Consider the following 26,389-nt stretch of genomic DNA (forward strand, 5'->3'; position numbering starts at 1 on the left):
GGAAGGTTCCAGAGTCTCCATGGTGTGTGCCACCATGGCCGGCACGAGCAGCAGTGTGAGGAGCCCTGAAGCTTACACTGGTGAGTTTGGCTCTATCGCAGGGATTAACCCAGAACAAGGAAGGGCAGGATCCCAACTGTGCAGAGCACCCAGCAAAGACCACGCTGTCCTGAGGAAGCTTCTGGGTGTCTTTATCAGATCACACCTGCTATCACCTTCTTCCCCAGACACTCGGTCACAATGAAATGCACGTGGGTTCTCAGCCCTGGGTCAGGTCCTGGGGAGGCCCTGGGAAAAACCAGTCACATCTGTCCCTGGTCTGTCTGGTCAGCCCCACCTCCCTGCCCCACGCACTCTCCCTGCATCCCCCCTCCTTCCTTTGCCCTTAAGAACTTAATCGGACCTGCTGAAGAGCCTCCTGGGAGAACAGCTGGCCCGAGACAGAAATAGCCCAGCAGAAATCCTGACTCTGTGAGAGCCTCTGGCTCCGGCCAGGGTTGGAGGCAGAGAGAATGGAGGGCTGGAAAGAGAAAAATGAGAACATGCCCCTGCCCCTCTGAGACCCCACCGTCTGGGCCAGAGAAGCTAAGATGCCCGGAACCCAGGACTCATGCGGTCACCCCACCCAGGCCCTGCCGCCTGATGTGGGTTGAGCACCTGCCTCTAGAGGCCAGCTCAGGTCGGGGCACAAGCTTAACCCCCGGGAAGAGGGCCCCTGGCCCAGGCTATGCTCTGGCTCTCTTCTCGCCAAGCCCCACCTGTAGTGGGGAGTCTGGGAGATTAAGGAGATGTGTCCATCCTGAGGCCGCTTTCCTTCTAGATCAGGCCCCACTGACCCCTGCGTATTTGGAGTACCCTGCCGTGGGTGAGGTGGAATGAACACCTTTTGGTGTTCGGCATCAGCCTGATCCATGTACTTTTAAAATCACAAGCACCCCAGGAAAGGTGCTATGTTTGCTTACAAGGACTCCCTTTGCCTGAAGCGATTGAATCCTTAGCCCAAGCTCCTGGTGCTCAGGACGGAACCCAGCCCACCCCCACCGCCACCTCCTCCCCACGCTGCGGCCCAGCGTCAGCACTGAACGCACGGAGCAGCTAAGGACTGAGAAGAAAGGCCCTGACTGCCCCTGACTGCAAGAGCAGGGTTTGAGGGTCAGTTTTTCTCTCCCAACCTCCCAAGAGGGACTCAGAATGGAACCTGAGGCCACCCGCAGTGACAGGCTCAGGCTGAGTGGGGGACGACGTTTTTAGAGTCTCTGATTGTGATGATCGCTAAGGGGATTGGTTGTTCAAGTCTCCAGGGGTAAGTAGAAAGTTTGATTTGTGCTACTCTGGAAGGCTACTTCCACCCCGTCATGATTTTCCCATTTGTGTCTGATTCTCGAGCACTCACAGGTCATTTCTCTCTGCTACGCATTGTGGGTACAGGGTGGTCTAAAAATGTGCATGTCCTCGGGAGGGGACACAGGTCTCACGACCACGCTGCTGAGACCGAGCTCATTGACTCTCTTTGCTCTGCATCAGGAGAGCCTCGGCGGGAAGCCAATGGTTCATGGAAGGGGGAGCCCTCTGCAGGGGAAAAGGAATAGAGAGGGGAGGGGGGCCATCTCCCAGATCCACTTCAGATTTGAGTCCAGGAATGGCACTCACCCTCACTGTTGTCAGAGGCACAAACCCTGATGGGCAGCGGGGCGTGCCTGAAATGGCAGCCATTTACCCATTCACCCATTCATCCATCCACCCATTCACTCATTCATTCATTCATTCACCTAGTCAGTCAGTCAGTCAGTCAGTCACCAAACCTGCCTTGAGCAGGACTCTGTGGGAATAGGCTGATGAGCTAGGCCCCCGCTCTCACTCAGCCCTGATGCTCCCTGCACACCAGGTATGCGCCCTCCACCTGGGACACTGTCTCCATCGGTCCGAGTGTCTGATGCCCGCGCTCCCCCTTCACCCTGCTCTCATCCACAAGGCCTTCTGTGGTCCCTTTCGCCGCCTAGAGTCACTCCTCTGTTGCCCCATCAGTACCGACTCTGCACCTTGCCAGGCCCAGTTGCTTCTTTTCTCTTTTGTGATGGTTTTCACTCATCGCATCCCATGCCGCCAGAGAGCTGGGTCCCTGACGTGGTTTCCCACTTGCGTTCCTCCGCAGAGGTCCACACAGTGCTGGCCAGTGCTTCTGGGGGAATGAATGAATGGCGAATAAGTGAATAAGAAAGGGAGGGTGAGTTGTGCTTTTTGCAGGATGATGTCAACCCCGTACAATTCTAAGCTTTCTACAGCGATAGGCAGGGACATTTAGAAACTTAGTGTATTTCCCTGTTAGGCTGACCTAGGATGTAGGCATCTGTGCTGTGGATGTATATTTTCCCCCCCTTAAATCATAGGGGTAAGATTGTGCTCAGCCACACACAGTAGGTTTTCTTCTTTGTTTGGAGTTAGCAGGGATTCAGGAGGCAGTTTCTCTGCACTCAATTGTCTGGATGTTTTAGGGTTTGTTGTAACCATGAGTATATCTTACTTCTTTGTGGTGCTTAGAGCATCCCACGTTTATTCACAGCTGCTTCGCACAACAGCTCTATCTTGTCTTACAGAATTAGAAATGATTGCTCAGAGAGGTTAAGCAACTTACTCGAGGCCACCCAGCTGTGAGGACAAGGCAGATCTTCTGACTCGGGTCCTGGCTCTCCACCCTCCTCCTTCTTCTTCCCACCCTAACTGACGGAGGGGCCCAAAGGAGACACGCAAGCCCTGCCCTGTCTCAGCAGGACCTGAAGGGCCATGTCCCTCATCCCGTGGCTCCGGTGGAACGAGGCCCTGCCACGGCCGTCATCCCGGACCCCGGCTGAGATGGTGCTGGAGACGCTCATGATGGAGCTGGTGGGGCAGATGCGAGAGGCCGAGAGGCAGCAGCGGGAGCGCAGCAACACGGTCAGGAAGATCTGCACCGGAGTGGACTACAGCTGGCTGGCCAGCACGCCCCGGGCCACCTACGACCTCAGCCCCAGTGAGCGGCTGCAGCTAGAAGGTGTCTGCGCCAAGATCCACCCGTCCTACTGTGGGCCGGCCATCCTCAGGTAACCCCCGGCCCTGACGTGGGGCCCAGCTGCTGGGCTGCAGGTGCCAGGGAGCACGGTTGCGGTGGCAGGGCCTGAGATTACCAGGGGGCTTGGGTGACCCAGCCATGTGTTAGAAGGAGCAAGGCAGAAGGAGCAATCTGAAAAAGGCCGTGGGACATCAGGCAGGGGCGGCTCTCGGATCCAGGCTCATGAGTTTTGATAGGAGAGGACCCCAAGCCTTTGAACATCCTGTTCTCCCTGCCCAGACTGTTATTATCCTGGGTTTTAACAAGCTGGCTCCTCCCCTTTAGTCCATCTTCCATATTACCTTCTTAGGGAGGTTTTCCCAAATAACATGACCCTATTTCACACTAGCTTGCCAAAAGTGTGTGTGTGTGTGTGTGTGTGAGAGAGAGAGAGAGAGAGAGAGAGAGAGAAGAGTACAGAGCCCCAGGGCACTGAACATTAAGAGCTTGGCTACAATAATGTTCCTGAATATAAATGTAACTTGATAAAGCCGTGACCTACATAGTCCACTATCAAATGGATACATGTTGAGGTCAAAGAAGCATAGTCCAACAACCGAAAGTAATTTCCAAAGTAACTCAGGTTCTTTACTTGCATTTCTCAAATACTAGTAAATAAATACAGATCTACGATAAAGCATCTTAAAATCTCCCTTAGTCCCCAAAATCTTCTCTCACCCATCTGTAACTAACACATATGTATCTGTTGTATGCCTTTTGCTTTTGAAAAGTTCCTTAAAAACTCCTCCTTCTCCAGTCTGTCTGCACACTTTGGGATTTTGTCGTCTTTTTATCTCCCTCCTGCTTCTTCCTCTGGGCTGAGAATCTTACCCGTTCTTACTTTCCTTATTCTGCACCATGGAATTCTCCTTATCCCCCACCCCATGTATCGAGTTCCAGAAGCGCCCTGGGGACAGGGGCGGGGGTGCTGAGTCATGGGGGCGGGCAAACCAGACCTCGAAAATTACGGGAAGCGGGGGACATACATATGGTATTGATTGTCTTGTCACATTTCTGGCCCCTTGTCGCTGCTGGAAAGTTGGAGCAGTCCCGACTCTGAGCATGGCAGAAGAACCTTCGGGGTCTAGGGGCTTGGTAACTCCATTCATTCCCGAGCTCCAGCAAAGACACTTCAGGTGGAGGAAACGGTTGGGGAGCCCGCAGGGAGCCAGAGAACCAGGGGCTGGGGGGACACGCGTGATTCTTCCTGGTTGGAGCACAGACACGGGCAGCGGGCGACCTGGTGGCCTGACCAAGGAGGCCTGGGAGCTATGGAGGGCAAGTCTGCGGCAGAGACCTAATCAGAGAGACCACTCGGGCCAGTGGGCGGAGCCTGGAGGGAGAGGGTGAGCCAGAAACCCCCCTCCGTGGGAGGAAGGGGCAGTGGGCCCCCTTGCTGCACTGACGGGGATCACCCGCGGTAAGCGCCAGGAGCTTTTCATGTGTCGGCTCATGACACCTCACAAAAAGGTGGCTGTGACCCCAGTGTACAGATGGGGAAGCTGAGGCTCCTGGAGGCCAGAGTGGCAGAGCTGGGATTCGAGCTCAGGATGGGCTGGGGCAATAAGCACGCCGGGTGGCTCCTGACTCGCTTAAGGAGAAGTGGGGAAGTGGAGGGCTTGGGACTTGGCCTCAGGGGTGCACCTCGGAGCCCCGGGGCCACGTGCCACAACCAGGTGACCGCCCCACCCGCGCAGGTTCCGGCAGCTGGTGGCCGAGCGGGAGCCCGAGGTGCAGGAGGTGTCGCGGCTCTTCCGCTCGGTGCTGCAGGAGGTCCTGCAGAGGATGAAGCAGGAGGAGGAGGCCCGCAGGCTGACCCGGCAGTGGAGCCTGCGGCCCCGCGGCAGCCAGGCGCTGGCCGCCTTCAGGACCCGCGCGCGCATCTCTCCCTTCGCCAGCGACATCCGCACCGTCTCTGAGGACGTGGAGCGGGACGCGCGGCCGCCGCCCCGGGCCTGGAGCATGCCCGAGTTCCGAGCGCCCAAAGAGGACTGACCTGCCTGCCCCTGCTAAGGGTCAGAGCCACCTGCGGGAGGGCATGGAAGGCCTGTGACCCTCCGGGTCCTGAAACCTGCCCCCCTGCCCCGACCAGGGGCCCGGAGGCAGCCCCTCCCTGACCCTACCCCACCCCGCTCCCACCCTCTCCCTCTGGCCACGGGGACCAGGGCCAGCGCTTGGAGCTGCAGCAAGGCCACCTCCCTCTCTCCCTCCCCGCGCCAGTCGCCCCTCCCAGCCTTGCAGAGACCCAGGGGCCCCATCCCTCTCTGCTTCTGTCTTGGGGGAGAAGAGTTGCCCTGCCTTTTGCCTTTTTGCCAAGACCTGAGTCCTCACCCCAACTTCGGGGTTGTCCCATTCACCCCATCTCCCTGGGTAACGATGAAGGACCTGCTGGGTGGTGTCCATTCTCTGTTGGTGACTGGCTGGTCCCACCGCTGCAGGTGAGTCACAGCCTGGTGAGTCAGCAGAGCTGGAAGGGGCCACAGAGGTGAGGAGGCCCACTCTGCGGGCTAGTGAAGGAGGAGACTGAGGCTCAGTGAGCGCCCGGCTCCTTCCTCCTTAACCTGCACATGGATCCCCACAGGTGGTGAGGTCATCCCTGTTTGCACATTCTCTTGTCCCTGAGTCCTTGAGCCCTGGGCTATGATGGGACAGGCCCAAGGGCTACCTCTGCACCTGCCTGGGTCTGACCTTTATCTTACCTTGGCCTTGGCATGGGGGTTAAGCTGCTCCCCAAGAAAGGTACCTGGGGCGGAGGTAGATTGCTGTCACCCCACCCCATGGTGCCATCACCTGGGAGGTGGCCAGTCCCCAGCAGCTTCTTCCAGAAGCTAAGCCTCAACACCTCCCAACTTGGCTGCTTTGGAGAGCCCAGCTCTTTTGATTCCTGGGTCCCTTCTGATCCTGATCACACTGGCTCTTTGGCTTTCCCCAAGGAAAGGAATGCTCAAACGCCTAGCTGAGGTGGAGGCTCCTGAAATGTTGTAGAGGAGCCTCCCAGTGGGTTAGATCTTGATGATGGGCATGTGGATTCTCCAATGTGTGGACCACCCATAGTGAATGCAGAAGGCCAGGTGGCCTCCCCACACTCTGGGCTGAAATGGTGTGAGGGGGGATGGGTGGGGAAAGAGTCCCCAATTATTCATGCATGCTCAGAAAATGCAAGTGGATCTTTTTATTAATGTAAATAAAATGCCAGGAGAAGATAAGTCAGCAGGGGAAAATCCATATATCCCGTCACCAAGCTCAGTGGCAAAATTTTTTTAAATCTAATTTTGAATTATTTTCACTCAAATCAAGACAAAGAATCATAGGATGGTGAAAAATGTCTCGTTGAACACTGTCAAGATGGAATTGGTTAGCTCACTCATGTACTCGGTAAAAGTTGAGAGTCTTTTCAATAAAAATATACATCTTAAACATCTTACATGTTTTATGTTAAGACACTAAAAAGCTCATTGAACTGCCAAACTTTTAATGTAGGTCCAAGCTGTGTTCACGTGTGTGTGTGTGTGTGTGTGTGTGTGGGTTGTTTGATAAGAGTACTACACTTCAGTTTTCCTGTGTTGTGTGTCCTGTAATCAGAACAGTAAGAACTGGTACAATCTTTGAAACAAACAGAAGAGACCTTTGATAAGCAGACAACTCAGCTGGTAGGAGCAGGAGTTTTGGGAAACAGAAAAGGACCTACTAGCCATGAGCTTTCTAGGTGCCTGGGATGTGGGCCAACAGGAGGAAACAGCGTGTCAGGGTCCACCTGGTAGGGGTTCCCAGAAGGTCAGGTAAGAGGGTGTCTGATATTTTCCTCCTTCCTCTGCCCCACCCTGCATGTACCTACCTATTCTCCCCAAGGAAAAGGAAGATGTGAAGCTCTCAGTGTTGTGTTGTTTCTTACGTTGAAGTAACTGGCCATCCATAAAAGCCTTCCCGCCCACCTCAGTCAAGACAGACTGAACCCACCAGCCTCAGACACCCGTTTGTCCTGCTGCAGCGAATCCCAGCAGGGAATCAAACCAGTGAGATTCAGGTCATAAAAGGGAGTAATGATGTCTGCCTCAATTTCTACTTTAAAAAGTCAACATATAAAAGAATAAGGCCGTCTGAGGGGCTCCTTGTGAGTGCGTGCTATCTGCTACTGGCAGTTGAAGAGGTTGAGGTTGGGGATGCTCAAGGTTCCCAGGACAGTCCATCTGCACCCAACTCAACAGCAGTAGCCACCAGAGGGAGCCAGTGGGGTTGGACCCGTCAGTGGTTACAATTTATTTCACTTTGGTGGTGGTTATGAACATCTTCAAACACAGAAAGTAGAGGGAAAGTATAAGGAGCCCCCATATTTTCATCACCAGAGTTTAAGAGTTATTAATATTTTTCCATATTTGCTTTATTTACTTTTTTGTGAAGTATTTTCAAATAAAACCCAGACACCATGACACTGCACCCCTGAGTACTTTTAGTATGCCCTGCAAAGGAATAAGGACATTTTCCTGTCACCACAATGCCATCACTCCCAACAAATTGACAGTCATTCCTTAATATCATCTAATACCCAGCCCATATTCAAACTTCTCTAACTATTCCCAACAAATGATTTTTGCAGTTTATTTCTTTGAGGATCTAATCAAGCCCCACAGATTCACAAGAAAGTTGCAGTCTGTTTTATTTTTGGTCATATTGTATTAACTTAATTCCACAATGAAGTATAGTTTAAAGTTAGAGTGACTATGATATATTAGTATTAATATGTGGTAAGTTAATGACTGCATATGAATGATAATAATTCTGCAATTTAGCCCAAGGACACTTTTTACTCAGATCGTACTTATGTTCATTTGATTAAAGTTCTTTCAACAGCAACCAAGATTCTTTAATACCTTGAAATAACATTAAAAATCAGTAGTGACACTATATCTAGTTTGACTTTTCATTTGATTTAAAATTCTCTCCACTTTCCTGTGTTTTATTTTCTCAAACATGCTTCCAAATAGCCATCTAAAAACCTATCTTCTTGCCACTTAGAAACAAACCACTAAACTTTATCCAAAAAACTCAAGGGAAATCTCAAGAATTCTAAGAGTAGGTAATGAAAAACATCTGTCTTTTTTTTGAAGCCATCATTCAACACGCAGTGAAATTTCCATGTCTTAATATTCATGCAGCTCCTTAACAAAACACAATGGTATTTCAAAATTTATTCATCAACAAATAACTTTTAGTTATTTTAAATGAATACCTTGCATCATTTGTTAAAGTAGGAAATTAGCAGTTGCTTTTTTGTGACTATTATTACATATTGTATTAAATTAGCAATATTGATAAGGTGCTAATCTAAAAGTAAAAACATTGACTGAAAATCATGACTTTATCATAGTCAAGGGAAAAATAATGAAGTAATTTTTTCAAGTTTCTGTAAATGTCCAAGAGGTTTGCTATTACTGAGAAAGACATTCAGAAGCCAACAGAGGTCGCAGCGTTTTCAGGCATGTCAACATAAGAAACATTCAAACCTGTAGAGAATTTTTGGTGAGCTTATTTGAGCCAAACTGCTGATAATTGCCAGGAAGCAGTAGTTTAGCACCTTGCTTTACACGTTGGAATCGAAGGAGGATCCATAATAGGGTTATATGAAGTCCACCCGCACTAGATTAGGGAGGCGGGAGAAAGCAAAACAGGAAACCTCTGGGATTGGATAAAAAGTAAAATGACGGACACATCTTTCTTTTATGTCCGTGAGTAAGGGATGGTTAACAGTCAACATTAACATGATAACAAATAAGGAGAGGATTTGTGGTCTCTCTCTGTGCCCAAGGGGTTTGGGAAAAAGGGAAGTTACCTTGACTTTCCAAAGGAATGTTATCATAGAAGCGAAAAGACAATAGACAGGTTTAGTTAAGGTAAAGATTGACCTTTGCTATGGAAAAATACTGGCCTAGTATGTGAACTGCTTTTGGTTCATAAACTTTAATTTTAGACCATCCTCTGTGGTTACTTTCGATCTCTGAGTTTGTGAGTCTGCCTCGCAGGTCTCCCCTGAGCTCGTCAGGTTAATAGTGGCCCCTTTTTTCCCACAGGCACACTTGAGTGTATGGCATTCAAGTCAGGAACAAATGCAGCCTTCCCCAAGCCCCCCACTCAAACTTGGAAGCTCTGCAGCCCATTCTCCAGTCCCGGCTAGGATGTGGTGCTGGTAGAGTTCCAGGAACAAGCCATTTCTTCCATTTTGAGTCCTGAGGCCCACAGCTTAGAAGCTGCTCCCGGTAGCCCCTCGGGGCCTCTCAGGCTCTCACTGAGAGCGCAGGCTCCAGAACACAGGACAGGGGAGATACTGCTGAGGTTAGTGCTCCATAGTAGAAAAGAAACCAAGCCACGAGACAAAGAATCTGCTTCGAAAAGGAGCGGAGAAAGGCAACTTTTATCCAAATAACCCTGTCCAACAATATTGCTATGGACAGAAATAGCTTTGTCATCAAGAAAATTCCTTGTACATTATTATAATTTCTAGTTAAACTAAATTGTCTGTAAGTGTATTCTTCAAAATACATTATAGTTGATAAAATTGGCATGATTTCATTGACATTGTGGAACCTCAGATGTGATCTTTTGGAAATAATTCTTTGATTATAAATTTTCTCCAATTATAACTACACATTTTGTCTTTATCAAAGATGGTTATTTGTCAGCTTCATGTTTTCTCATATTAAATTCTTAGCTAAAAAGAAAAAAAAAAAGAAAGAAAATTCCTTTGCTTTCCACTACAGATGCAAGAAAAAAAGTGTCCTTGCCTCTTCTGTCTGACTATGGCAGACAAGACTTAATGGGAAATACAGAAAAAGAAAAGAAAAAGAAATTCCTTTATTAACATTTGAATGGCCCTTTACAGTTTACAAAGAGCTTTCATCTACAACTATCTCATTTGATTTGACCCTGAGGTGTGAGATGCATTACGTTTTGCCTCAGGTTATAAGTAAGAGTCCAGGCTGAACTTGGAAGCCAGGGTTCCTCCCACAAGCTGCACTGCTTCTCAGAGTTATAGACCTTTTTGTGCTCTCAGAATGGCCCCCCAAATCTTCACCACAGTGATGTAAAGGTTCGTGGTTTTCTGTTCACTCCTGACCCCTTCCAGCACTTCACTGCCTCCCATAGTTTGTGAAATCCTTCAGTGCAGGAACCAAGTCTTGGTCTCTGAGTCTCTACTTTCTGGGCACACAGTGGGCCCTTTACAAATGTGTTTAACAGACGTATGCATATGGACACCAACTTGGAGCTCACACCGAGCAGGGGCAGAGTGAAGCTGTGAATGAACAAGGAGACGATGTCTATCATTCATTAGATTGTTAGCTCTATGAGGCCAGAGTCCATGTCTGATTTCCGCTGGTATTTCCCGAGATATGCTTGGCCAGAGTAAGTGATCAATACACTTCTTCGAAATTCATTCATTCATACATTCACTACTCGTCAACTATTTACTGAGTGCTTCTATCTGTAGTAACCATAAAGGGGACGAGGACAGGGTATGGTTATCTGTTAAGTGTTCCAGCCAGTAAGACAAAGCTGAGCTTTTGGCTCTTCTCTGAATTACTCTGGAAGGCTTCCTGGAGGAGGTGGGATTTCCCAAGGGCACATCTGGTCAAAGTGATACTGGTGTATGGGATCACAAAATGAACCCCAATTGCTGTAGTTCCTTATTCTGCCAGTGCCTTTATTGGCTTACTGCGGGCCTCGAGACTCTTCTCCCTTAAAACAGGTTCTCTGCGGAGAGAGAGGTGATAGGACTCTGGAATTACTATACTTTTCCTGTGTTCAGACCTAGACCCACTCTGGTCAGGACATGCAGTCATAAATGCTTAAATTAATTTTTTCTGGGATTCAGAAGGTGGCCCAGAAACCACCGAATATTTCTGGGTCTGGGAATATTCCAGTGACCTGGAATTTTTCTCTTAGGGGAGCCGCAGAGTGCCACAGAATCCAGTCAACTCCATCAGGGTCCAGAGATAGGGGTGGGCGTGTGATTCCCCCTCTTTGGTGAAATCTTAATTTGGTCTGGAGGTCAGGGCTGGGCGGTGTGCAGGGGTCGTGGGGCAGGGGCTCAGGCTATTGACGACCCTGCTCTTCGGATCAGGCGTTTACCATAGAACCGAGAGCAGGGGGCCTAGGTGACAGCTGCGTGTGCCTCATTTTCAGCCAGTGATTTTGAGAATCTGTACTTTTGAAAGGAATGGTTCTTGGCCTGACAAAATGATTCCCCATGAAGATGCTTGAAGTGTAAGTACTGAAAGCAGGATTTACTTTACAAAGAACTAAAAGATACACAAACATTTGGACAACATATCTCTTGCCAAAAGACGTGGACACTTCTAGGCAGATTCCTAGAATTCTAGAACCAGAACAAACCTCCAGAGCTCAGTCTCCAAGCAAAACTGACTTGATCAAATCTTACTGACATCCACCGTAGACAGAGCTCTGTGTCAGGACTCATAAACACACTGCAGATTTATTGTAATTTTCAAAATTGGAGGGTTTACCCATTTGGGGTAAGAATCTAGAGCAATGCCATTGTATTAAATCGTGAGTTTTAGTTGCTGTGACAGAAACACAGATAGACCTGGTAGGTGCACCTAAGGGCACTAGCGACCCCCAGGGACAGCTCCATCAGTGTGTGACCTGCGCGGTCACACAGGGCCCCAAGGTCAGAGAGGCCGTGTACTTGATTTGGTGCTATGCTGTTACCGTCTTGAAATCCTTAACTTTTTAAAGAAGGGGCTCCGAAGTTAATTTTGCACTTATGTAGCCGATCAGAAGGCACCCATAATTGGGAAGTCCAGTTGTTATTGACCAAAGAAGTTTGTTCACGGGGCAGAATGTGCTCTCTCTTCCCCCTTCCCCTCTCCTCCTCCTTCTTCTTCCTCTTCTCCTGCCTCCCCGCCTCTTTCTTCGTTTCTCTCTCCCTCTCTTCCTGTCTCTGTCTCAGTCTCTGGGCTCTGCTTCACTGGGCGTGGCCGTTTACTGTCTCCTACTGAGGTCACACTCCCTCTGTGCAGTCAAGAAAGATGGCTGCTGATCTCCAGGCTGACAGGGCCCCAGTGTAGGACTCCCAACATCCACACGATGATCCCTGAGAAAGGCTTTGTGGCAGAGCCTGGTCAGCTGTTCCCCAAACCTGCTTCCTCCTTCTCTTGGGGTCTGATGGAAATTCCCTCACTCAGCAGTGGCCAGCTGAGTGAGTTTGGCCAGTGGAAGGTGTGAAAGGCTCCACTTCAGGCGTGGCGCATAAGGACTTCTCAAAAGCAGTGTAACCGAACCCCTCCACTGTGCGATGAGCAGGGGCAGGGCTGGGTTTTACGGGAGTTAAGCGTCTGCAATCTGGAGGGCCCACTAAGAAAAGGAAAACAAAACGAGGTACCGCATATGTGAATACTGATTTAGAACAGTAACAGAAATCACAAATAACAAATTTTATAACTTGACACAATAGCACAAAGATAACAAAATCCAGAAAAATAACATTCTAGTTTTATTAGCTGCTTGACATATCTCTGTATTACTTTTTTTTTCTTTGTGGGGAGGGAATTGTAATTTCTTTGTCACTTCATAGAATAATGATTTTGTAAATTTTTTTTGTACCCAAAGAACTGAAACATAATTCAGTTTGTCCTCTTTCACAGTTGATCAAAATTTGCTTTTTTATTTTTTTATAAAAGGTTTTATTTATTTATTTTTAGAGAGATGGGAGGGAAGGAGAAAGAGAGGGAGAGAAACATCGATACGTGAAAGAAACATCAACTGGTTGCCTCTTGCGCACCCTGAACTGGGGACCCGGCCCACAACCCAGGCCTGCGCCCTCACCGGGAATCAAACCAGCGACCTTTCGGTTCCTAGGTTGATGCTCAATCCACTGAGCCACACCAGCCAGGGCAAAACTTGTTTTTTTAAAAGAAAGGATGCAAAATAAACAATGTGTCTTCACACACAGGCACACTCGCTGTAGCACACATAGTAAGCCTGTGGCCTACATAAAAAGAAATTCAGACAAATTCTATTTTGTATGATTCCCATAAGAAACAAACAAACAAAAAATAAGTATGGTGCCTTTGTAACTGTATATGCCACATTATCAAGTATATCAAGTTTGTGGACAGACTCTTTATTTTGATAGATATTGATGAAAACAAATCCTCTGCTAACAATGTCACGTATTTAATTATTGGACATTTTCCACAATCTACACTCTGGCTCCATACACTTCAAACCTTCTCTTCTACTACTCAACTTCCAGTGCCAGGCACCCTAGGATACATTTAAGTTGTAGGAAGACCTCTGGCCCTGCATCTTGGTGTTACAAAAGCGTAAGACCATGTAAACACAGTGCTGAGGACCCCCTGGGCCTTGGCAGGGCCCTGAAGCTCCGGCTCCCTCAATTCCTGGGGTTGCAGCCTCTGCTGAAGAGGAGATGGAGGGAAAAAGTTTGCTGAGGACAAATCAGCAGTGGGGCTCAGGTCTCCAAATCCCAGTGCACAGTTTTCCTACTAGAATGTATTTTAAAAGCCTCTTTTTAGGTTTTCTTCATTAAAACTATCTCTTGCTAATCAGATGAGTACTAGATTTACTGGGGCATTTACTTTGTAAGATATATAAATGTCAAATCACTATATCGTACACCTGAAACATTGAATTGTGCGTGTCAACTGTAATTGAAAAATAAAAAAAAATTTCTTTAAGCCACCTCTTGCTTTTCTGAAAATTTTTATGATTCAGTAAATTGAACTTTTATCCTAGAAAGCATTTCAGTTCTCCAAACTGAGGCTTTAAAAATAGCCTGACCCATTATAAACCCTCTCACATGGGCAAGCACCCGCTTGGCGGGAGGAAGGAGCGCAGAGAAGTGGGGCGCCCGTCAGACCTGCGTCCTGTCAGCCACCCCTGCTGCTCTCACCTCCAGGGAGCATGTGCTCTTATCTTAATTAACCTACAAATTTAAAAAAGTTTTGAAATCATTTTAATGTCTACTGCCTACACTTTATTTTGCTCTTTGGAAGAGGTCATGGTTACCCCATAATTATGAATATTAGTTTTCCTGGAAAAAAAAAACCAGTCTCTTTGTAAACTAGAATGCCTTTATGTCTTTAGCAAATCAAAAGGAAAAACACCTGAGTCCTCTGCTAGTACATTTCAGAAAGTCACCATTTAAAATATAAGGGAATAACTTCCTTGATACATAAATATGAGGAGCCCAAGACAATATGCAGGAAATGATGTATAGTTATGTGTTAAATCTCTCTGTGATCAAAGATAAAGATGCTGAATTTAAGTATAATCCTAATATAATTTTGCTTTGAGTTAATATTACTGGGGGAAAAATACCCTTTAAGGAATTGCATTCAATTAACAACACTACATTATAGTAATATGGATAAAATCTTAAACTCAGCAGAATATGGTATTCTTGATTATTTTAAGATGTTTTGCCTGAATAATGACATAACAATACCTCAACTTCCAATTAAAAAAAATAAATGTGGCCCTCTCTTCCCTCATTCACAACTAGACTTTCTTAAAAAGAATTTTTTTTTTAATTCTCCCCTACAGACATCCTCTTTTTTTTTTTCATTGCTCTTAGACAGAGAGGAAGGGAGAGAGAGAAGCATCAGTTGGTTGCCTCCTGAATACACCCAAACTGATGATGGACCCCAGAACCTGGGCATGTGCCCTGACCAGGAATCAAACCCACAACCCTTCGGTTATGGGACAAAGCTCCAACCAACTGAGCCACACTGGCCAGGGCTAACTAGGCCTTCTTTTAAAGGCCTAGTTAGAGAAGTCTTTATCTTTTCCATGCCATCTGCAAGTCTTCTGCTTTGTGTAGAACTTTGGTATAGGTATTTTTAGATGCAGTTATTGGATATACTATTTATGAGCACAGACTCAATCTCCTCCTTACCTGCCAACTATTTGAATACAGGATAAGCATCCTAACATTGCCACAAATGGCTTGAACTTCAGGCTCTCAAGTGTTGGATGAGGACTTTCATAAATAAAATGTGATTTCCTAACTCTTTATTGTGTGGTTACAGAGGATGTGAAGACTCTCAGGAGCCCAGGTGCCCTGTGAAAGACATCCCTGCTATCCTTAGTGTGTTGATAGTTTTTATCATTAATGGGTGTTGGATTTTATCAAATGCTTTTTCTATGTCTACTAGAATCATAATGCGGTTTTTGTTATTTATTCAATTGATACGGTATATTATATTACCCTATTTTTGAGGTACTGAACTATCTTTGCATTCCCAGAATGTGGTGTATAATTCTTTTAAAACATTGCTGGGTTCAATTCCCTATTATTTTATTAACATACTTTGTGTATACACTCATGAAGAACCATTGGTCTGCAGTTTCCTTGCGAAGTATTTGACTCATTTTGATATCTGAGTAATACTAGTCTCAACGCATGAGAACTGATTTTTCCTCCTTTGTTTTCTGAAAACATTTTTGTAATTTTTCACAATTTATCCTTTTAAGTAGTCTAATTTGTTTGCAAAAGTTATTCATAATGTTCTCTTATAATACCTTTAATTTCTATAGGGTTAGTAATCATGTTCTTTCATTCCCAAATTTTCGTAATTTGTGTCTTTTCTTTTTTCTTTCTTGCTCAGAATAGTGAAAAGTTTATGAATTTTGTTTATTAAAACCAACTTTGTTGTTTCAAAAAACCAGTCTTTGGTTTTACTGACTTTCTATATCGTTTTTGTTTTCTATTTCATTCATTGATGTTTGGCTCTGATCTTTATCATTTCCTTTTTTCTGCTTGCTTTGGGTTATTTGTTCTTCTTGTCTTAGCTTCTTCAGGTGAAGCTAAGAGTGTTGATTTGACACCCTTTTCTAACATAGGAATTTAAAGCTATGAGTTTCCTCCTGAGCAATGCTTTGGGTGCATTCTATACATTTTGATAAATTTTTTCAAGTTCAAAGTACCTTCTCATTTCCCTTGTAATTTTATCTTTGACCCATGGTTTATTTTATAGTGTGTTCTTAAATTTCCAGATACTTGGAGATCACCTCAATTTTTTTCTATTGTTGATTTCTAATTTAATTCTACTGTGATCAGACATGTACTTTGAATGGTTTCAGTCCATTTACATTTATGGAGAGTGTTTATGTAGGCTTGAAAAGAATGTGCCTTCTTCTGCTGTGGGTGGTGTTACACAGATTTGTTTACTTGGTTGATAGTGTTTTTCAAGCTGTCTATATCCTTTACTGATTTTCTATCTACGTTTTCCAACATCATTGAAAGTAGGGTATAGAAATCTTCAATATTTTGCATTGTCTATTCTCCTCTCAGTTCTGTAAGCTTTTGTTTTGTGTATTTTACAGCTTTGTTATTAGGTGTTTTATTTCCTGGGTTGTCTTAACAAATGATCAAGAACTAGTTTCTGGCTTAAAGCAACAGAAATGTATTCTCTCACAGATCTGCAAGCTCGAATTCCAAAAACAGGGTGTTGGAGGAGCCACGTTCCCTCTGAGGGCTCCAGGGAGGAGCCCTCTCCTGGTTCTCCCAGCTCCTCGGGCCCCCAGGCACCCCTGGCTGGTGGCACTGCGTAGCTCCAGTCACGGGCTTGGTAGCCATCTCATCTTCTTTCCTGTTCATTTCGGAGTGCCCTCTCCTCTTCTTGTAACAATGCCAGTCATTTTTAGGTTGAGAACACCCCAATTTCCCATTCCAGTAAGGTCTTATAGTCACTAATTACATCTGCAAATACTCTATTTCCAACTAAGGTCACATTCTGAGGTTCTGGCTGAACATGCATTTGGGGGAGGATACTATTAAACTCACAACAGCATGAATACATTTATAATTGTTACATCTTCCTGATGTATTGGCCCTTTTATCATAATGAAATTCTTTTATTGTTTCTGGTAATATTTCTCAAAATCTAATTTTCCTGTTTTGTTAGCTTCATAAAATCAATTAAAAGGCATTCTATATCCTTTTATATTCTGGAAGATCATATTATATATAATATGGGATTGACATATTCCTGGAAAATCTTAAAAGGACTAAATGGAAAATATGCTTAATTTATTTTTGGATAACATTTGTAATGTTTTCTGTAAACAGTATAGAAAATACTATTTAAGTTTTTAAAAAATTTTTGAGTCATTTTTGGCAATTTAGAGTCAGTATAGTATAACATACTGTTTCTCAGTAGGAGTTACATTTAGATTTTGGATGGATCAATTCTTTACTGTTAAGTACCATCCCTCACACTACAGGACATTTAACATTTTGGGCCCCTATCCACTAAATGCCAGTAACTCTCCCCAGTCTTCATGAAAACCAGATCCATGCCCCCTAAGCCAGTTCCGAATGTCCCTGGGAGAGGAGTGGGGTCATTTCAGGACCAATGACACAGTATTTAAGAAGATGAACTCCAGAGCCAGACTTCTTGGGTTTGAATACAGATTATTGGAAAAAAGAAAAGCTCTGGCTGGTGTGGCTCAGTTAGTTGGGCACTGTACCACAAAGTAGAAAAAAAAATTACTTCTTGGGTTTGAATACAGATTATTGGAAAAAAAATTACTTCTTGGGTTTGAATACAGATTATTGGGAAAAAAATTACTTCTTGGGTTTGAATACAGATTATTATTGGAAAAAAATTACTTCTTGGGTTTGAATACAGATTATTGGGAAAAAAATTACTTGACTCCTCTGTATCTCAGTTTCCTTATCTGTAAAATCAGAATAGTAATGGTACCTATTTAATTATTGTGATGATTAGATTAAATGATAATGTTAAATTCTTAAAACATGTCTGGTACATAGTGATAAATATTAGCAAATATTATTCCATAAATTTGTCATTTCAACAAATTTTTATAAAACATATTTTTAAAAAAATTTTATTGATTATTCTATTACAGTTGTCCCAATTTTTTCCCCTTTGCCCCCCTCCACCCAGCCCCCCCACTCCCTCAGGCAGTCCCCCCACCATTGTTCATGTCCATGGGTCATGCGTATAAGTTCTTTGGCTGCTCCGTTTCCTATACTGCACTATACATCCCCGAGACATGATAATATTTTTGAAATACTAACTTTTTTCTCCTATTAGTTCATCTCTTCATTATTCCTCTTCCCATATTCCTTTTCAGTAGCTAGGTAGCTGTGAGTTCATTGCTTTAGGAAGAGATAACCCAGGGTAATAAATAGGAAAAAAGAAGTCTTCCTGAACTTGATTTCTAAAAACGTAAGCTATTAGATTACTAGAGAAGATTCTACATGCAGATAAAATATCTGGGGGAAATACAATTGGAAAGAATGAGAATGAGTTTCACCTCCTCACAATCCAACCCCAAGTTGCAACAAAAATAGAATTTTCCCCAGACTGAGGAGAAAGCGGATAATGCATGGAAGTGATAAAAATACAGACATTGATAGATCCTAAAAAGAAGAGCCCTGTACCTTGATTCATAAAGCACTGAGGAAGCAGTAAAATTCTACAGAAATACGTGGACTCTAAGGTAGGGGAAAAGAGGGCTGTACTCTGAGCCTTGGCATATTAACAGTGACTGGGAGAGGAGGTTATGCTGAACAGGCTTTACGTAGCCTTGCATTTACACCCCTGCCTGGCAGTGAGGAAGCAGAATCACACCCATTCCCATACATGTGAGGTGGGAGTAACAGAGAGAGAACCACTATACCTGAAGGGACAGGCAGGTCAGAATGAAGACATCTCAGTGGCAGGCTGTGTGGATCAATGACTGAGAACCAGACAAAATGATGTGACATATCAGAATGGACATACCTGTTCATACCTGTATGAACAGATAACACTGAAAACTAGGTATCATCCCCCATCATGCCTTGAAAACATACAGACCACCCTACCACCTCACCCTTCTATGTCTTCACCCCTGAAATTGAACTCAAAGTTGGAAAGTATGTTTTTATCTGTCTGTATAGTTTTCTGGGTATTTTTTTAAAAAGAAAAATGATGCTATTAGGTTAGCTCCATGTTAACTACATTGCTAAACTCTCCCTCCCTTATATCTCATCAAAATTCCCTGTAGAATTTGTTTTTCTTAACTTATAATGTGAAGAATCCTGTAATAACCAAATATTACATTAAATTATTCACAATTACCTTTCTTTTCTCCTTTTATCCTTTTTCTATCCTCTCTTTCTCTTAATTTTTCCCTTAGTAAAATATAAAAGAATTGGATTTTTAAAAAGTTGGAAGTGGCTTAGTTTATAACAGGCAGACAAGAACATCTCCAGGGAAAAGAAATAAACTCCAAGATAGGAAATCTTTTTATGGTGAAGTTACATTCTCTGTCAAAAATCAAAAACAAATGTGAGAACTAGAAACTCTTAAGAAAAACAAAAGGCTGTACAAGAAAGTCATGGTTCAAATATGAAGCAATACTAACACATGGCATGGTTTTAAGCAAGTGATGGGATATAAATGTACATGATGTAGTGACTTGAAACATTCACCTTTGAGAGTCCCAGCAACCATGACAGTAGATCAATGAGAGGGAAACATACGACCCTAGCACAGGACTTGACACTGCAATAATAATATTTATGTAATGATAATAATGTCAAGGCTGATTATTGATTTTGAACCTTTAAAGTATATCTATGAACAAAAAATGAATAAGGTAGTTTTGGTTGTAGATCAGACTATAAATGTTAACTATTGAAAACATTAAAAAAATACAGTGGGGAGAAAAGATGGAAGAAAGGACAGGGGTGCCCATACATAAAAGAGTAAAATAACGGACTAAAGTTGGTGAAACAAAAAGTAGAATTACAAGAATATCAGGTTTGTCTGGAAGGTATGCAGCCAAGTAATATGAAAAATAGAGACAGTTACTGAAAAATATACAAGATATAAGAAATGTTGTACATAAGACAATGACGCTTCAGTTCCCCGCAAAGGAGGCACCTTGGGATCTCGCACAGTCCTCCCGGTCACCATCAGCTGCCCCGTCGTATTTTCGTGAATCTCATTGACAGTCTGACATCTCTTCCCTTTCAAAAGCGATTTTAGTTTTGAGAAAAGCCAGAAGTCCCAGGGCACCAAATCTGGGCTGTAGGGGGGCTGAGTCACCTGAGTGATTTGATGTTTTGCCAAGAAACTGCATGAGATGTGATGCCTGAGTGGGCGCACTGTTGTGATGAAGCTGCCAGTCACCCGTTGGCCAGAGCTGTGGTCCTCTGAATCATCCGAATATTTTCCGCGGAGAAATGTTCAAGCTTAACGCAAAATTTGATGCAGATGTGTTGTTCTACTCACTCAGTCATTTTGAACGGGACGGCCACACAGCACACACTCAATGGCGTCTACTGCCCCCATTGACTAGTACAGTGAAGTAGTCATTTTTCATGCATGTGCGTTCCAGTGCACTGTCCTTGGCTACCAGGTTACATTGATGTAGCAAAAACCATTCTCGCTATATTAACAATGGCTGGACTTTTTCTGAACAGACCTCGTATTTATTGATGCCAAATTAACTAATGGAAAAACTAATTATAATACAACTAGCAAACACTGAGAAGAAAAGGTAGGTGAGACAAAGGAGTAATTTAAAGTGAGCTAATCAATAGATACAGTTGAATGCAGAGAACATTGGTTATAACCTGATTGCCCAGTATCTGATCTTCCTTCCTAGGATTGGTGAATAAGCCAATAGTTACTTTCCCAATTTCCTGTGCAGCTGGGACATGGGTGTGTGATCTAGGCTCAGTCAGTCACTGCCCAGGGGCTGGTGACACAAAGAAACATCCATTTTGTAATGGTGGCGAAATACAGTGTCTCGTGGCTGCAGTGGCAGTGACGACAGGGGTGCCATTCAGAGACCACAGCACTGTGAGCTGTGGCATCCAGGTTTAGTAGTGACAGGGGCGGCAGAGTGCCCTTCCCAGACTGAGCTCCCAGGCCAGACTTTGCTTGTGCTTCTAGCTACAAAGTTTCACTTTGTTCCCATCCATATTCAGAGATTAGTTCTCTAGGCTTCTTGGCAATTCTATGGGTTACTCAGTATCTTTTCAATAAATTCCTTTCCCATTTAAATCAGTCAGAGTCATTTCCTTTGCTTACAACCAAGAACTCATACTAGTCCGCTGATAAACAAGAAATAGAAGTGCCAGCATATTACCTGAGAAAGAATCAGAAACCCAAATATCAGCAGTGGTGAGTTCTCCAGCTTGGAATAAACCTTCCTGAATTCCACTCCCCCTGCTTTGTCTGAAAAAGGCCTACTCATCTTCTAATTCTCGATTTAGATATCATTTCCTACTCAAAACTTTTCCTGGTCCCCTTAAGGCATGCACACCAAGTCATAACACTCAGCTACATTGTAACGGACTACTTATCTGTCTTTATTGCCCAATATAATAAAAGTTCCTTAACTGATGGGATCGTGGCATGTTTACCAGTATGTCTGGCACATAGTGAGTATTCTCAGTAAACAAACATTTGTTGAATAAACAGAAGTTATGAAGGAGTTTTTAACATTTTTTTCTAAATAACATATACAAAAAAATCTTAACAGGGTGATAAAGATGCCTCAATTCTTGAATCCACCTGGCTTCCAGAAGATAATGAAGAAGAGAAAAACACAGTCATCTAAAGAATAAGATGTTGATCTATGTTGGGATTGGTGATGTTTTGGTTTTCTTCTTTTTTTTCTTTTGTTCATGTTTACCTTAGATTGATATGAGATATGACAAAATTATTCTCTCAAACACTAGCAACAAGTGAGAAACAAATGGAATAATTTATAAAATCTATCTGAAATTACTCAAAAGGTCTTAAAGCAAGGAAAATGCCTACCTTCGTTTCTGCCAGTCCCAGCATCTTTAGGACTTGTATGTGTGAACTTCTCATCCATTCGTGTAAGACCTACCTGCCATGTCTGTAAAACCAAAATATTGACAAGTAATTAGAGAATTTAAAAAGCAAAATTATGCTTTTTGGAACAAAGGAAATGATGCTGCATTTTAAATTCTGAATGGAAAGAGGGTCAGGTATTAGTTATTCACAAAATAGTTTTATATTTCCATTAAATGGTTACCATTCATATACCTGAGTATCTGTCATCAAAAGAACAAAATACGTATTTCTATAACCTTGGAAAAAATCTCACAGATATTTGATCAAAATAAGAACCCTGTTTTAGTTGACTTCGCTTTATAGCCTAAGAGAACAAGAATTTAATATTGATGTGGTTATATTCTTAGATTACATTATGTCAAACTGCTTTTCTCATTGATGAAGGGAAACTGTAATTGCTATACACTGAATTGTGTCCCTGCAAAATTCATTTACTATTGATGTTCTAACCCCCAAATGACCATATTTAGAGTGTCTTTAGGAGGTAATTAAAGTTAAATACGATCATCAGGGTGCAGCCTTAATCTGATAGGACTGGTGGCCTTAAAAGAAGAAAGAGATCTCTACTCCCCTCCGCCACCGCCCTCCCCCCCGCCCCCCCCCCCACACACAAGAGCACACAAGCAGAAAAGGCGGCGTGAGGATGCACCAAATAGGAGGTTATCGGCAAGCCAGGGAGAGAGCTGTCACCAGGAACCAAACGTTGCTGGAACCTTGATCTTGGACTTACTAGCCTCCAGAACTGTGAGAAAATACATTCCTGTTGTTTAAAAGCCACGCGGTCTGTGGCATTGCAGCATCACGGCAGCCCGAGTGGACCAATGGGCCCCACGAGGAGAGCTGACTGTGGCTCCCCTTCAGGGCTGGGCTGTTCTCCCTGGTACCTGCGGCACATCATTCCTATCTCCTTCTTGGGCTCCATGTTTCCCTCCCGCTCTAAAAGATAGGCCACCTTAGGGCTCGGTCCTGAATCTTTTGATTTAGCATCTCTCTCTCTGGTTCCTAAACGTTAGTACATATAAGAAACACAAAGATGCTTCTAAAAGGCAGATTCCTGTGCTCCACAGCCAGGGAGCCTCATTAGAAGACGTGGAGGGAGACCTCTAGCAATTCAAGAAGCCTTGGCACCACGCTCTGAGAAACACTGCTCTCTTAGAAATTTCACGAAGTCATCCAGTTTCAAGGGATGTATTACTCCTCCAGCCCTTTCATTTGTCCGGCTCTCCAATCCCTCATCTCTAATAAACGTTTTCCTTGGAACATCTATTACCACTCTGCACTTTAAAGTAAAACCCAGCTCTTTGAACACTTAGTCATTTCTGAAGGTAAAACCATTTTTCTCTTAGTACATGAATTCATACACCTAATTCATTTACTGAGCCTCTGATCAGGTACTGGAAACGTAGTGGTGAACCAAAAAAAAAATGACACCTCTACATTCACAGAACTTACATTTTGGTTTTGGGAGAAAAAAGGAAGCAAAAAATTTCTAAGGATAATTGTTATGAAGAAAATACACAGGTGATATAATTGATAATGCCCTGGTGGATAGGAATGTCTGCTTCTAAAAAGGTGGTACGTGACCAAGATTTGAAAGATGAGGCTCATCCAGCGATGTGAAACAAAAGGGCCTGTAGGAAAGAACTTTCAATCAGATGGAAGCTAAGTTCAAAGGCCCTGAGGCAGGAGCAAGTTTAGCATTTTTTGATATTCAGAAAGATGGCGGGTAAACGTCAAGGATAGTAGTGAAAGGGAAATGATATGAAGTGAGGTAAGAGGTAAGCAAGGACCAGACAATGTAAAGGGATAAAACCAGCTTTGTGTTAAGGAGTTGGGACTTCATCACAGGTACAGCGGGAAACACTTGGAGGGCAGGAGAATGTCAAGATCTGATCTGTGACAAAGCATAATCTAAAAAATCATCACCAAAGCTGATATCAAGGAGTTTATCCCCTGTTTTCATAAGGAGTTTTACAGTTTCAGGCTTTACATTCAAGCCTGTAATCCATTTTCAGTTGACTTTTGTGTGTAGTGTAAGCAGTGGTCCAGTTTTCCCAGTAGCATTTGTTGAAGTGATTCCCCAATGTGTTCTTAGGACTCTTGTCAACGATTGGTTGACCGTATTTATATGAGTTTATTTCTGAGCACTGTATTCTATTTTATTGACCTATATGTCTTTTTTTTTCAATGTCTGGAGCAATTTTTGGTTATCACAACTTTGAATCTTGTCACATTTTGGTTGCTACTTGGAATCTAGCAAGTAGAGGCCAGGGATGTAGCTGAATATTTTAAAATGCACAGAAAAGCTCATCACAGCAAAGAACCATCCAGCCCCACAGGACAAGTGATAAGACTGAGAAACTCTGTCTTAGTCCAAACCACCAAAATCCCTTTCTTGAAGTGCTGTAACAGCTAATTAACTGAGTTTCCTGCTTTTACTTTTAACCTTTATACAAAGCGCAGCTATATGATCTCTTAAAAACACAATTTTTAATTGAATTATAGTTGACATTAACTATGAAGTTAGCTCTAGGTCTTGTAGATGCCTTTTAACAGGGTCCCCTCTATTTCTAGTCTGTTGAGTTATTTATTCGTTTGTTTTTGGAACACTGATATGAAGACAGCTACATACTTTGTGTAACTTATGTACACATTCTATTTGTTTGCTTTTATAAATATACAAAATTTTTAAGATAGAAAGAAAAGCATAAAGAACAGTTCTTTTGGAGAGGCTACCAAGACTATGTCAAATGCTACCACCTCCTCCTTACTCTTCAGCAACTCTCTGCCATTTCAGCAATGTGGCTTCTTTGATGGGGATGAGGGCAGGGTGCTGAATTGCAGGAATAGGCAGTCTTGTTTGGGAAGCCTAAATCAGGCCAGGGGAAACCCAGCTGGTGGGGAGGTCCAGCTGCTGAGTCCTCTTGGGAAACAAGTCACACCACCGGTCTTCTGGATCACAGATAGTGGTCATTTCTACAGCTACTAAGGAACCAGTGACCTCTAGATGGGTTAGACTCTGGGGCTAACGAAACAATTTTTCCTCATCTTGATTAAGCTGATTTTTTCCTTTTTCTTTTCGTTTTTTAAGAAAACAGATGAATCTGTTTGGCTTACAGTGCTGAGTTCTTAAAATCATGGATGTTGGATTTCGCCAAGTTTTTTGTTTTTTTTTTTTTTGGTTTTTTGCAGCGGGTCATCTATTGATAAGAACATGTAATTTTTCTTGTGTAGTCTGTTATTATGGTGAGTTATACTAATTAATTCTCAAATGTTGAACCAGCCTTGAATTCCTGGGATAAATGACAGTCACAAAGTTGTTTTTTTTTTTTACACACGTCTGCATTCAGTTTGCTAATATTTTTTTGAGGTTTTGCATCTTTGTTCATGAGGGACATTGACTTGTTTTTCTCCTTTGTATTTTTTTAATCTGGTTTTGGTATTAGGTATTGTTGGCTTCATAAAATGAGTTGGGAAATTTTCCTTCCTCTTTTATTTTCCAGAAGAGCTTGTGTAGAATATTATTTTGTCCTTAAATGTTTGGTAAAATTCACTAGTGAAACTACATGGCACTGGAGAGTTTTCCTTCTTGTTATGTAACTATTCACCTTATCTGTTCCCTCCTGGGTGAATTTTGGTAGTTTTAATAGTGGTACATTTCATCTGAGATGTTAAATTTATAGAGTTGTTTTTAAAATCTCCATATTGTGCTTTTTAATGTCCGCGATCACCAGTGAAGAACCTCCTCTTAGAGTAAGTATGTTATAGAAATGACCTAGTACAGTTAAACACAAGACCAAACAGAGAAAAGACACAACTGCAGCTGTACAAAACTCAAACTTGTTATCACTAACTCCTTCCTGTCTTTCAATTCCATATCCAGGCAGATCCCAACTCTTTTTAATTTGTCCTTGACAATGTTTCTTGCAATTTCCCCCTATTCCCAAACTGCTTGGGACAGCCTTTAACACTTCCTGACCTGTCTACCTGAACTATTCCACCGATCGGTCTGATGAGTCTTGCCTGATGAGTCTCACTGTCCTTCCCCACGTCTGCAGGTTGCTGCCAGACTTACCCTCTTAGACTTCTGATGGTTCTACACTGCCTGCAAGATAAAGGCCCTCCAATCTGACTTAGTCTTGCCTTTTGAAATGCAGTTCATTTTATTTCTCTAAATCAGGGGTTTTTAACATGCAGGCTTCGAAGGGGAGGAGTGGGTCATGAGTCTCCTAAAAATTGAGTATAAAATACTGTATAAATGTGAAGTGTATTTCCAGAGTAAGGTCTATAGCCATTATCAGATATTCAAAGTGCTAGGAGAAGCCTTAAACCTAATCCTTTTTCTATAATGTATCAAGAACACATGATATGGTCTCCCAATAGCCTTCACCTCAGTACAGAGTAATCACTCCTTTGATTC

At 43.5% G+C, this 26,389-nt stretch overlaps 1 protein-coding gene across 1 annotated transcript; it reads left to right on the forward strand.

Moving 5' to 3' along the window:
• The first annotated feature begins 2,611 nt into the window (after positions 1-2,611).
• Positions 2,612-5,080, forward strand: RD3 (RD3 regulator of GUCY2D). Its single transcript, XM_054563018.1, has 2 exons — positions 2,612-3,077; positions 4,783-5,080. The coding sequence occupies exons 1-2, from the start codon at positions 2,782-2,784 to the stop codon at positions 5,078-5,080; spliced, it is 594 nt and encodes a 197-aa protein (XP_054418993.1). The 5' UTR covers positions 2,612-2,781.
• Positions 5,081-26,389: the final 21,309 nt, after the last annotated feature.

The sequence above is a fragment of the Pteronotus mesoamericanus genome, unplaced genomic scaffold, assembly GCF_021234165.1.
Source record: "Pteronotus mesoamericanus isolate MK-2021 breed Mesoamerican mustached bat unplaced genomic scaffold, CSHL_Meso_final scaffold_705, whole genome shotgun sequence".
NCBI lineage: Eukaryota > Metazoa > Chordata > Mammalia > Chiroptera > Mormoopidae > Pteronotus > Pteronotus mesoamericanus.